This window comes from Cheilinus undulatus, linkage group 9 (assembly GCF_018320785.1).
Source record: "Cheilinus undulatus linkage group 9, ASM1832078v1, whole genome shotgun sequence".
NCBI classification, from domain to species: domain Eukaryota; kingdom Metazoa; phylum Chordata; class Actinopteri; order Labriformes; family Labridae; genus Cheilinus; species Cheilinus undulatus.
The window spans coordinates 32,907,624-32,922,152 of NC_054873.1; the positions used below are offsets into that span (position 1 = coordinate 32,907,624).

At 40.0% G+C, this 14,529-nt stretch overlaps 1 protein-coding gene across 2 annotated transcripts in view; it reads left to right on the plus strand.

Moving 5' to 3' along the window:
- ldlrad3 (low density lipoprotein receptor class A domain containing 3) overlaps window positions 1–14,529 on the plus strand; it is a 154,605-nt gene that overhangs the window by 83,187 nt on the left and 56,889 nt on the right. The window contains exons 3-4 of one of the 2 annotated variants that reach the window (XM_041796205.1): window positions 104–229; window positions 1,519–1,653. In XM_041796205.1, the coding sequence (XP_041652139.1) occupies window positions 104–229; window positions 1,519–1,653 (261 nt within the window). The remainder of the gene's footprint in view (window positions 1–103; window positions 230–1,518; window positions 1,654–14,529) is intronic. The other variant, XM_041796206.1, reaches the window with a different exon arrangement.

A 14,529-nucleotide genomic window follows, 5' to 3' on the forward strand; every position in this document is an offset into this window, starting at 1 on the left:
CAATGCTTTTAAATTGCTGTACTGTCTATCTACAAATAAACCCTAGAGTAATCTGTTTTCCTTTTTTATTCCCCACTACTCTTCAATCTCTCTCTGTCCTCAGCCAAGGTCAAGTCAAAATGTGCCCCGACTTTTTTTGCCTGCGCTAATGGAGTCCATTGCATCATCGGACGCTTCCGCTGCAACGGCTTCAGCGACTGCCCCGATGGGAGTGACGAAGACAACTGCAGTGAGTCACATTCAACAACCAATTCCTTTAATAGCTCTCTGTCTGTTTGACATCCACCATGGCAACCACAAGTCAGGGTCTGTCCAATGATGCACTGTCCCCCAGTCGATGCCGCTGAACTGGTCATATAGCCAGGGATAGATTACTTGTGTATTTTGGGCATGGACAAACTCACTAAAAGATTTCATTCATGTACAACAGAGACCCCAGTCAAAAAACTGTTAATCTTGCTACATCCCTGATGGTAATACACTTTTAGACAGATTTTTACTGTAAATGGAATGGAATAAAACATGGGTTGTACATATCATGTGATTATCGAGAGGAACGGTTGTATTGATTATACACCCTGTCCTCGTTTCACACCTGTGCTTTTGTGCATACATGAGCGACTGCACTGTACCAGAGTCCACCTCTTCCATCCATGCCAGGGCCAGGGAATTGTACCATGCTTGAGCAGTAACACTAGTAACACACACTGGACTTTGGGGATCAATCATGCTTAGGCAGATTGATTGGTGTGTGCACGCCCTGAAAGATTCAGGATGTGGAGTTTGAAATATGCTGACTTTATCCACACAGGGAGAGGTTAAACAAAGCATGCTGATAAAGGTGTATCCTAGACTTGTCATTTTAAATGGAGATATGGAAGACAGAATATTAATAGTGATGGAAATAAATGGAAAAGTTTGCTTATTTATATATTAACTTTTAGGCTAATTCACTTGTTTGTTTTATGCTTTTTTTTATCCAAAGAAAAGAGAACCACCATGATCAAGATCCAGTCTGTGTAACTGAATTCATCCATGTTCTCATCCCAGTTCACCCAGTGGGAATTGTGCATGAAGCCAGTCACTCACCACAGACACAGGCACTGTTTCTCGCTTGCAGGGCTGCACACTCAAAATCTAATCTCATCATTTAGATGGAGCTTTGCTCACCGCTTTCAGGCCAAACTGCATCACTACTGTGTAATTGTCTGGATCTTCTCACAAAATAATTCTGGCACATTTTTGCAAAATCCTGACAAAGACAGAACCACAGCGTGTGCTAAAAACAAGCAGCAGTGCTGCCATTTTTTTTTTATTCTTCCTTGATGAGGTCCAGTTTGATTTTTATCAGACTCCAAATCCAGTGCTTGACAAAGTCACTCTGTTTAATGTTTTATCTGTCTCTTTGAATCCCCACGATGATGTAAATGTGAAATGGTATCAAACTGTTGTGATTAACTTCTCACTATAGCCCTTCATCAGTTTACACATGACCGTCTATCTCTGGCTCAATCCCAGCAGGTAACCCACTGGTGTGCTCTGAGGCTCGCTTCAAGTGTCGAAATGGCCACTGTGTGGACCGAAGCTTCTTGTGTAACGGCCAGGACAACTGTCAGGACAACAGTGATGAGGAGCTGTGTCTGACCACTGCAGGTAAGACGGCTTGATAAATGCATGAGATGTCCATGTATGCAAAAACAAAAGACTAGAAACTGAAATAGAACATCCAATTAGGCACTGGGAGTTAGAGTTAGTGGCTTAGGCTGACTCCCAGTGAAGTGTGGCTTATTAGAAACATCCCTTTGATTAGCTTTCAACTCACTTATTGGAAACATTTCTTGTTGGTGTTTACGTTTGTCAGCTGCCAGACTTTCTCTCACCAAAACTAAATCACAGAAAGGGCAGCAGCATACTTAGTAATTTTAATTACTCCTGTCAGCTCAGTGAGCTACTTCAGCTACAAATTATCAAAGGATAACGCAAAATCAATGACAAAGCTACAACCAGAAAATTTGAGGTAGTGACTTTTGTGAGGTTTGGTATAGAGGGGCTGGATCAACTGCAGAGCTTTGGCTCAGTACTGACATGATTTATAGGAAGCAATTACACCTGGAGACTGCCACAAAATCAAGAAAGAGGAAATATATTGATAAAGTAAGTGGCTTTTTAGAAAGATATAACAAAATGAAACTCTTTATGTATGCTTTATGTGTGAAAATGTGATGTAAAACAGTTAGACACTGTCCATAACTGCTTTATTGTGTTATATGACTAATTATTGGTGAGAAATGTCCTATTAGTTGAATGTAGCATATAATTGGTACATAGCTTACATATTCTTTAGAGAAAAGATTGTACAGAACTTTCAGATTTTGGGACAGGATTGTACGCCAAGGGCCTACGCTCTATGCAGCCTGCTGTGAGCAGCCAGTGTGTACAGGAAGAATGAGTGAATACACCTCTCTTAAAGCATGCAACGTCAGATACAAGAGCAACTCTTGTTTTTTACAGCTTATCAATTTACTGGCTACCACATGCAAAGATGGTGACATAGCTTCCCTTGTTAGTTGGTCACAGGAAAAGAAAAGGTGGAGCAGAGAGTGGCTGAGGGATAAAAAGAAAAGCCCTAGCCATAGAGGCAGTGAAATGCCTGTGTTAGTCTGCACATACCCAGCATGGCTAGCTAAGTAGCCTGTCTAATATCAGTGTGGCAAAACATCCCATAAAGCCACAGTGAGCACATCTCTCTGGAGGAATTACAGCAATAATGAGCAACAGAGTGATAATATGTCACTGAAGGCAGTGTACTTCAACCAGTCAGAAATAGCATCAGCAAATGAAAGTTCAAACATGTACTGTAGCCCAGTGGTTCCCAGAAGTGGGGGTCGCAAGACAGTTTGGGGGGTGGGGGGTGGGTCTCACTTTTAAGTGAGATTTGTGCTTAAATGTAAGTAATGTATAAGAAAAATAGTACATCATATGCTTTAACTACCTTCAGGGACGGTGGGGGTTACTGGTCTCTAGAGCTTTCATTCTGGGAGTCATGGGTGGAAAATAAATAATAAAGAAATAAATGAAATAGAAAGAAATAAAAAACAAACATGATGCTCGTTTATGTATTAGTGCTGCAAGACACGGTCAAACTCATATTACAATTTTTGGACAGACATTGTAAATGAGATGTAATCAGAGCTAGAGTTGATTACATTTTGCATTCCAGTTGCTAATTTATCCCCAAAAATATTTGTGTAACTTTTCTTTTTGTTTAAACTGTTTGACAGACTGTGAAATATAGAGCTAGGGAAATCAGACCAATGGTTTTCACACTTTATTTGCCAAGGCACACCATACTCATATCCATGCAAAATAGCCTCTTTAAAACATGCTGAAGTATCTTTAGTTGTTTATAGTTGTAGTTATAACATATGGTTGTTCAAATTTTCATGACATGCCTAAACTTAACTCTTCTTCCTGTGGCAGTAATTTTCAGAAAATTAAAAAAAAGAAATGTGTAAAAGACATGAGCTAGATTCAAGTGTCCCAGTGAAGCAGAATTGAAATTTTGGCTGGGCCTGTTACTATGAATAGTTTAAACTGTTTCTCCCTCTAGGCTATGTTCTAATGCTGCATATGATTCACTCAAACATTCAGACTTCAACTGAGACAGTCCTTTTTTATACTTAAACTATTTACTATTTCATTAAATGGTACAAGTAAGCCATCTAGCTTTTTACTCAATGCAAGAGTATGGCCTGATTTATTTTCAGCTATGCGCCATTCTTGAATGTGAAAAAAAGTATTTTTAATGATGAAGACGAATTATTGTTTATACTGAATGAGAGAGAGAGTTGATGATAAAAGAGCAATGCACCCTGCTGTCTATTTCAGCTTATAGTGTCAGAAATAGTTTGATTGTGCTTGTAAAACAATTTAAAAACAAACAGATCAGACAAGAGTATTCAGCACTAAAGCCTGCCTTTCCATTTTTTTGTGCAATGTTGGCTTTTGTGGCGACACTAAGAAACATTAATATAACCATAAAATAAGACAGGACTGAGCAGATGCAGTGCCAGTCACTGTGGGTGAGATCAGTGAAGGAGAGATGATGATAAAACCTTAATAAGCTGTTTGACTTTTACCTGGGTGAAAGTTGAGTCCCTGTCCTTTATATGTGGCTCTGTCTCTCTGTCCCTCATGGATCCACCTGCTGCTGAGCTGAGAAATGTGATGTGCCTGAATATATCCATGTGACTCAGCAGAAACAGGAGTGTTGAAATCTCAGGGCTTAACATTTCAGAGTTGATTCTAACTCTCAAAGTGTAATTTGAACTCCATTCTGAGTGAAATGGCCTTGAGTGTCAGAGTTAGTTGACAGTTAAACTACACAGATTTTGCTGTGTAGTTTAACAAGCCTGGGCAGCATAACATGATGGGTCAGGACTGTCTGAATTTGCACGCTGCACCATTGCTTCAATTGTCCTTGATAACTCTCAGACTTCTTGGGTGTACTGGTTTGAAAATCCAAAGTTGTTGTGCTTTCTCTTCAGTTTGCCGCCCTCCCCATCCCTGCTCCTCATCACGTCACTTCCCCTGCATAGCACGTACACTCACTCCACCATAATGCCCAAGAGGAGATGGCCTTTGCTATCAAACACACATGCTAAGAGATGGAAACTACTCTGGGCTCACGAGTCTGGTTTTTCTTTATAATTGAGAAAGAAAGTGGCAGAGCTGGAAAAAAACTGGACCTTGTTGAAAGACATCCACAAGGAAACGTATTTGGCATGCCTGGTTGTGATGATACACCGGCTTCACAATTCCTGATTAAAGTAAGCTCTCTTTAAAGCACTTCCCCGTGTTTATATTAAACAAAGTAACACAGGAGATGTGTCACACATTAGTGTTAGGAATCATGGATTTGCTTTTATTTGTCAGTTGTAGTTGGGTTGCGTAAACATGTTTGAAAATGTGTCTGTCTCTGTGCAGCCAAACAGTGTGATGTTGGTTAAAGCTTCACAAAAAGTGCACACTTTAAAACTTTATAAATAAGTCAAAAGGCACAGCTTTAATGCTCCTCTTATTATTTTGTAGGTCAATTACCGCAAAATATACACCAGCATGGGGAGACGCTGAGCCATTATGCTGTTAGTTTTGGAGAAAAACCCTCTTTCAATGTATATTGACCTTATTGCATTACACATGTAATGATGTGGACATTAACAACAAAGTGTAAATAAAGATTAGCATACTGTCTCTGGCTGAGTTTCCATTGCAGTTTTTCACATCAAAGTGATATTTCTTAAATTTCCAATAAGTACAATTGCGCTTTGAATGTATTTCCATTGAAGGGAGTTTTGGGCATGAGCCTCGCAATTCTCATAAAATCTCATCTCGCTGGACTCCGCTGCAAGGAAGCTGGACGCTCAAAACCTGCTGCGTGTTGGTACGGTTATGATTACATCTACAGCAGTTGCCTTGATAATTGTGAAGACGAAGGCAACAGATGATAGTTCAGAGGCAAAGTCTGTATGCATGGCAAAAGCCAGGGTATCAGCATGATGTTAAGAAAAGTGTCGGTCTCTTCTGTCCACACGCACCGCACCATGTTGTCTCAGAGTGAACTGGTCATGTATGCCACATCCTGTGACTTGTAAATGCAGAAAAAGTATTTCCATAGCACTTTTGCGATGTATTTCTATATCGAAATGTCTGAAAAACCTTCTCATGAGAGTGTAGAAATGTTTTAGTGATATTTGAGAGGTTTTTTGAGATTCAGGTGTTTCCATTACCTGTTTTTTAATGTACTGTTTAGATTTTGTGCATTTCTAAGGGTAATGGAAACGCAGCTTCTGAGAACTGATGGAGTGGGGTGCAGTTTATATGATGCACAAACTTTCCATGGATCAGGAAACGGTTCCACCTCTGTATAAGCTAAAAATAAATGATGATAAATTATGTGTACATAAGTTAGGTAAATATTACTTTGACTTTAAACTTAAGAGTTTTCCTTCATTCAGGGAGGAAACTTTGTCAAGGTGATGCTGAAGTGAAAACATTAATGAACATATTGCCATTCTTTAAATTTAACGCACTGTCTGTTACCTGTCCTGCTTCACCTTAAGACAAATAGTTCAAATTTTCAGGATAAAAAAATGTTCCTTGACATGTGTCAGAAATATAAAAAAAATCCAAATCCTCTTAAAATTAATAACACACTTAAAATCTATTGCATGTTAGCAACAATAAACACTACCCAGTGTTGGATTGGAAAAACTTCAAAGCACAGAAGAAACTTTAACATAATGTTTTTTTCAGTCAGTCAGAAATAACTGCAGAAAACCAATTAAGCCGAACAAGTTAGATAACTTTTCTCACTCAATTAAAAAGAGGATGTCTTGAAATAGAAAGCCTTATCTCTCCTCATTTTATTAGCTTCATTTATAGTTCTTCCACAACAACAACAAATCAGATAGAAACACTTTGGAGATGAAATTGGGTGGTAACTGCTGTCACTTTGATCTGTTGTGAAAAATTACTGTAATTGTTGGAAGTATTGGCAGGGAGCTCTGCTGCAGATTTCAGAATGGGTTGAAGATACAGTATTGAGCTTTTTTATTAAACTGGATCAAAATGATAGAGGAGTTGGAAGATTCTGCCACTCAGTTGTCACATTTCTAAAAAACATCCGCTATAGGAAATCAATTCTGCAGACTGTGCTTCATAAAGATACAGCAAAGCCTCTGACAGATTAAACCCTCTGCCAGAGACGACATGAGCTGCTGTGATTCCTCGCTACGCCAATTTAACACACAGAAATGCACTTTGGTATCATTAGTGTTAGGGGTATTTGTGTGACTGTCACGACTTTGCATTATAGAACAAGTGCTGTAGTATAATCCCTGTCTGTGAGTGTGATTTTTCCCGTATAGGATGTCTTCCTCACTGGCAGGTACCAGTCTTCATCTGTTGTAGTCTTTTTATTTCACTGGCAGCTTCTTTTCTCACAGACTACTGTGACACAACAGTCAGCTTCTGTCAACACTTCAGCTCTACTCCCACAGGAGAGCCAACATGATTTCTGCCAACAGTCCAACCCCATGTTCATATAACCCCCGCGCTAACATCAACAAATGCCCACCAATGTCACTGTGTGTTTTCTCTTTTCTTGTAAAGCTGTAAATCCCTATTATTCAACTGCTGCCACATTGATTAACTTAAAGTCCAGAAAACTGTCTGTCAGCAATATTGAAACTGAAAAACAGGCTACAAAAACACTAGCTGATGAGAGTAACGTTATTCCTAATACAGAGATTGGTTGAGTCTGCTGAAGCTTCAGATTTCAGGAGACAAAATATGTCTGATAAGCAGGTAAGAAGCTCTGCCGCAGTGTAATATTCAACCTCTGTTTTGACATCCTGGTGAAACTTTATAACAGCATTTATTCCCCTAAAATAGAATGAAACTGTTCAGCTGTGGAAAATAGTTCTTATCTGACACCATTAACCAGCTAAAAGTCGAATAATGGTAGAGATAATTATTCTGCTCATTATGATTCAGCCCACTCATGAAATTCCTTACAAATCAAAAATCTCATATGCCAACCCTAGCCTATCATTTTTTCAATTTAGCATAATTAAGGAAGTAGAAATTCTTATAATATCAACCTGCATGTGTTTTAGTGAGAGTCAATCCATCATCACATGCCCATCCTTTTCAGGCTTCACAGCTCACTGCAGAGCTGCAGAATGCTGAATAGAAATGTAGAGGGATGCAGAAATATTGATGGATATCTGCGTCCTCTGCACTCCATTTCTTTGTTGACAAGTGAACAATGGCAACTCCAGAGCATGCAGGCTGAATGTAGCTGGGTGTCATCATGGCGTCTGAAGCATTAGATCTCTGAATGAATGCCGTCTTTTCAACAAATAATGGATTCTGTATGAACAGTCAAAACAATCAGACAGCTCACTGTTAGCCGAATTTAACAGATGGACTCTTTATTGTTAGTGCATGTCAAATACAATGAAATTTAGTCTGACAGAAATCCACTCCGTGGCAGCATAGAAATACATAGATGAGTTCATACTTTAAGATATAAAAGGAAGTATGATGCAAATATTTTATTTAAAAAACACCTTTATAATAAGAGCAATAGATAAATGATAGTTAATAAGCAAAGCTGGGCAAGCTACACTGATTAATTATTGAATTCAGGTGTTTCAATCAGACCTGTTGCCACAGGTCAAATCAAGCCCCTAGCCATGCAGTCGCCATTTGTAAACATTTGTTATACAAAATGAATCCTCCTGAAGACCACAGTGGCTTCAAGCATCCTTTGCAATAGGACCATTTATGAAATTCCATCCCTGCTGGATATTCCACAGTCAACTGTAAGTGATATTAGAAAGTGGAAGCGTTTAGGAACAACAGCAACACAGCTAATGTGCATTGTGCGTAAAAGTTGCCAATGCTCTGTTAATTCCATAGATGAAGACTTCAAAACCTCTGCTGGCATTAATGTAGGCACAAAAACCAAAAATCCAAGCCTTACATCAACAAGTCTAATGCCAAGCGTTGGATGGAGTAATGTAAAGCACACCAACACTGGACTGTAGAGCAGTGAAAATGTGATAAATGGCACTTCTCTGTTTGGCAGTCAGATTGGCAAGTCTGGGTTTGGTGGATGCTGGAAGAATGTTACCTGACTGCACTGTACTAACTGTGAATTTTGGTGGAGGAGGGACAATGGTATGGGGCTGTTTTTCAGGGTTTGGGCTAGGCCCCTTATCTCCAGTGAAGGGTAATCTTAATGCTTCAGCATACCAGGGCATTTTGGACAATGATATGCTTCCAACTTTGTGGCATTTCAAGCAAATAACGCGGCCAACTCTAAAAACTTAACTGCATTGCTTTACATGTGAGAATTGAAGAGCTGGTCTCATTAATTTGTTTAATTTTTTCGTAAGATACAAGATAGTTTGATACCATAACATAGCGTAGCAAAGCACAGCTTTACCAATGTACACCATTGCCTTATGGTGTTAATCAAGATGGCAACATCATAGCATCACATTATACTCTGTATTCTTTATACTGTGTGCCTCCTTAAACTGTGGACATTTCAAACAGAAAATATATACAGTTGCTGGGAAACATGAGGCTAGCAGTCTTACCCAGTGGACTCCATTCCCCTCTAATCTAACCTGCATTTTCCATATATTACTTCAGCACTGCATTATTTCCATGCTGCACACTCCAGTGCACATCACACCCTTTCAAGCCAATCTTTGCAATTCCACAGCGTGTGCCATGGTCTGTCAGCGCTCTACTCTGCTCGAGAGACACGCCAAGTCTATTTTCAGTGGAACCCACTGGCAGTATGCGTCCATCCAATCAGAGCAGATTGATCCAAAGAGGACGTCTGACTCAGAAACACTAAGTGGATCTGGTTAAATTCAAAATAAAACATCAGGTACAGACTCCTGATCATCCCCTCATTTAACAACATTATGCCAAGCAAAAGAAAAAGCAAAAGAACCGCAAGGAAGCCATTGACAAGCAAAGTAGCATGCCCTAAGTGTGTTGTTTTCTTTAGTCCTGCTTGAACTTGTGATCTCATTCTCCAGCTGCTCTGGGCTGTGTTGCACTCCACTTCAGAGACAAATCCACTGGGTGAGGAAGCATGCTGTTAGCCGGTGGGCGAAGGGGGCAGTCCGTTCTTTATTCCTACGTGAACTTATGATCTTGTGATTCAACTGCTCTGAACTGGGTTGTGCTCCGCTTCAGAAACGAACCTAGTGGGTGAGGGTGCACCAGAGGTCAAAACCGTGACACGGTCAGAACACTGTGGACACAATCCCATTAAAAATCGCTGGTAAGAGGCTGTTTTCATTATCATTCATGATGACCTGATTACAAGTGGACAGCACTCAAAACGTTGCATCAAGATTACATTTACGTTGAGTACACTGAACCTACACTACATAGACCAAAGTATTCGGCCTGCTGCTCATTACACCAATGGCGTTGTGTTCTAATACACGAATTTTCATATGGAGTTGGCCCCTCTTTTGCAGCTTTAACAGCCTCCACTCTTCTTGGAAGGTTTCTCACAAGATTTTTGAGTGCTTCTGTGGGAATATGTGCACATTCCTTCTGTAGAGCATGTATGAGGTTAGGCACTGATGTTGGACAAGAAGGCCTGACTTGCAATCTTTGTTCTAGTTCATACCAAAGGCGCTTGATGGGGTTGGGGTCAGGGCTCTGTGTGGGCCTGTCAAGTTCTTCCACACAGAGCCCTGACCCCAACCCCATCAAGTGCACACCAGTCCTTACTTTGTGCTCTGGGGTATAATCATGTTGGACTATAAAAGCCTTCCCCAAACTGTCACCACTAAGTTGGAAGCATAGCATTGTCCAAGTTGTGTTGGTATGCTGTAGCATTAAGATTGCCTTTTACAGTTGACTTCAAAATTTACAGCAGGGATGAAATTTCATGAACTGTCTTATTGCAAAGGTGGCATCCATCGCAGGACCACACTTGAAGTCACTAAACTATTTTTTGTATTACAAATGACTAGGTGCTTGATTTGATACAGCTGTGGCAACAAGTCTGATGGAAACACCTGAATTCATTAATTAACAGTTGTGGCCAAATATGTATGCATGCAAATATGTATGTATGCCCATATAGTTTTAAGCTGTCCATTGGTCATAAAATCACTCGGGAAGGGGGTTAACACAGTGTGAGCATCTTCTCTACTGGAACCTTAGACTCTGTATTGTGCACTTCTTTGCCCCAGTATGTCCTGTTAAAAAGTGATTGTGGACTGCATGTTTGATGGGATATGTTAACTTTTTTGGAATTTGCTTGCATGTGTGGCCCTGTAAGGGGAACTTATGCTCACATTTCTGCATATTTACCACGAGCAAGGCCATCACGCAGTAGACCTCAAATGAAGCCTTGCCTTTGTTCATCCAGGACACTATAGTCATACGGCCAATTATGATTAGCTTATCCTAAGTATCACCTCCTAGCTCCCACAGCCAATCACACCTTTTTTTTTCTCTCAGTGTATTTAAATATGACGTGCTTCTCATTAACCACTGATGGCATTAATGCAAAGAAAATCTTAACTTCCTCCACCCCCCATCTTCGCCTCTACAGCATAAAGGTTGTTGCACCCTCATATTCAAATTAATGCTTCTATGGATTAATTGCTTTTGAACTAATTGTATTTTATTCAATACGCATTGTCATGAATGTATCTATCCTGAATATCTATCTAAGCATGCTGTTTGACTAACCCAGGAAGCATCTTCTGAACAGATCCTTCTCTGCCAAGCAAAACTGTATATCCATTTTGCAATGAAACGGTTAAAAGTATGTCAGGAGTGTTCCTGACTGACTGCACAATGGGATTAGACAGTGATGTCACTGCATACAGAAATAGATAGTCTGATACAAATACACATCCAAGTATCCGCTGGCATCATCTATCAGACCACAGCAGAGAGTGCTGCTGTATTTCAACCTTGATTAGAGAAAATACATCCATCCATTGTCAATAAATGGTCAATAAACCAGTTAAACTACCAAAGGCCATTTTCAGTGGGTGGAAAATGTGTCCCTGGAAAAAATTGTGTCCAAAATGTCTGTGATGTACTTTTATTTTGAAAGATATACCTCCATCTCTTTACTCCATTACATCCTTTGCCCCACCTCAAGTTCAAACTACCTTTTTTCATTCAAGACGTTTGGTAATAATTGATAAGTGTAAGACAGATGGGTCCTGATTCGTCATTGGTTTTGGGTCATGATACTATACCAGTGGAGAACCACTGATTTAGCAAAATACAGCCAAACTACTGACACAGGTAGTAAACCTTTAAACAATACTGTTTGTAGCACTGAAGAATCAGATGAGTAATAAGATAATGATAAAAGTAGTCAAAGTGGTTTCATCCCTACTATGATTCTGAGTCTTGCACATGCCAAAGTATTTCACTTAAGCAAATCAGCAAACTATCCACAATTCAAGTGGGAAAATACCAGATTATTGTAAACTTATTGCCTATTCTGAATACAGTTAACACTTGATATTTACTGCAACTCACATGTTGTCAAATGTTTGCTTTTTAATACAGGTTCTGTCAGGATCCAAGGAGTGCTTTATGATACATAACATTGCCAGTCCTGAGTAAAATTGTTATACTTCATTTCCTACAAAGAGAAAGTGTTCTGCCTTGAGGCATTTCATCAAAAGAGCTGCTATGGTTGACTTGAGAGCCTTTTCAGACTATCTCCATCTCTAAAATGTTTTCAGATATTGTATAGACTCCCGAGTTTTTATCTTTTTCTTATCACACAAACCCTGAATTTTAAACTAACCAGGCGGATATTTTGCATGTTTTCTTTTCAGCCTCCACAGAAATGTATTAGCACACCAACTTCACATCCGACTGCGCAGTTCTATTCCAAAAGACTCCCTGCAGGCACTGATTTTATATCTGTATTTGTATGTATTGAGCACAAATGACCCAAATGTTCTCCCGCTTATTTTGCTGCCGGAAACTTGTGTAGCTCTGCAGAAAGTACAAGTGTTGTGAAGCTGTGTGCACCGTGTTTTTGTGACCTTCACAACCGATCAAGATTTTGCAGTTCTGTTTTTTTTTGTCTTTGCTTTTCTTCTTATTTATTTTTTTTATCCTCGCCCTCTGTGATTCAGAGGCAGCGAAGGCATCACAGCAGTTTGACTCTGTACGTTTCTTTTCTGCACACCACATTCTTACCTCACAGTCTGCTCTGACTTTGCCTCGCGCTATAATAAGCACAGACCTGCAGGTGACAGATAAGGCATACAATATCCGCTCTGAGCCACCTGAGCGCAGCATCTCCTTCCTCACTTTCTCCCACCTAACACCTCTTCCTCTGTTCAGCTGCTCTTCCTCCTTACCCATAATTGCTTGCTTCAGTCTCTCTACATTTGGTGCCTTGATTTGAAAAGTCTAGTGAAAGATCAGCACACAGCCTGTCAGTGGATGGATCAACATCTTGGCACATATAGAGAAGTGTTGGCAGACATGTCTGCTAATTAGATCTCTAGAAACAGAACCATCCACACTTTTATATGCCTCTGGATTTTGTTTATTTCCCATTAGAGAGAGATTTTAAACAATCTGTGACTGTTTGATAGAAAAACAGCAGCAGAGTGTAGCTTTCACTCTTTATCGTTTTATATGATGGGTAATTGATTTTTGAAAATAGCAGAGAGGTGGTAAACGGTGCAGTTTTACAATACACAATCTTCTATAAATGCATCAGCGCAATCATAGCAAGGTGTGATTGTAGGATGGGGAGTCTGTAATGGATAACAGAGATAAAGAAATGGAAAACACACTGCATAAACATAATATAGTGAAACTACGTGGCAGCAGCAGGGAGCAATGAATAGCAATGGGCAGGAAGATGGAAGCAAGCAAAGGAAGACAGGTGATTTGGCAGAGAAAAAGCAACGATTTGGATATCATTGAGTGAGGGGTAGCAAAAGCCGCAGAGGATGAGAGCAGCATCCATCTCCAGTTGAGCCCTGAGGCCAAGCGTTGTAACTCCAGAGACAGGAATGACATGAAAGGTAGTTCTGGGAAGCAGGGCTTCCTTTTGCTTTTCTGGCCCTCTTGTCTGCTTACAGCAGGGGGATAGCGAGTGCTGTGATGGAGCGAATATTTGCCCCTGCAACGAATTGTTGAAGCATCACTGCGGGGCTCACAGGATTTGGACAGATGCTGGTGGAGGCCTCCCTGCGAACAAGAGAATCACTCTGCATATCCAGAGAAGCATATGCATGAGGCACACATAAAGAAGCATGGTGCACCTCTGCATATTTGATTAGGAAAAATTTTAAATAATAAAAAATAATGAAGGTCATGACACTGACAAGTTTAAAGGCTTAGCACAAAAGTGATGAGCACAAAAGTTTAAGCCTCCAAAAAGGACTGAGAATCCCCTCAGAGCCGTTTAAGAAAAGTAATTGATTTAAAATGCACACATCAGCGTCTCTCATTACGCATTAATTAACAGAAGCTGACAAAGAGTATCAGATGGTGCGGCGACTGTGGGAGAGGACGATAGTGATTCATCCTCTCATCACCTCCATTTCAAAGCAGCTCTGTCTCAGCCCTTTTCTCCCCTGCTGAAGTTGTTCAAAGGGGAAAAAGTATCGGAGGAAGGGGAAGTGTAATTGATGTGAAGGTAGGAACAGAAGGCTGGAGAATTCAAAAGCTCTTTGTGTGTTTGTGAAGATAAGGTACACTTAGTGTGGTCATAAGCCTAAAAGACATTTGTTTTTTGTGTGCGCATATAGTCAATGTGAATGTTGTGTGTTTCTATGCTCAAATTATGCGTTCTAGTACATAAAACTAAGTGAGGCTGATCGAGTCAAGCTCTAGCTTTTTAAGATTATACAAAAAGAGATTTATGCGTTCACTGCAGCACCTCTTTTACTCTATTTATTTTGATATCAGTGCAGT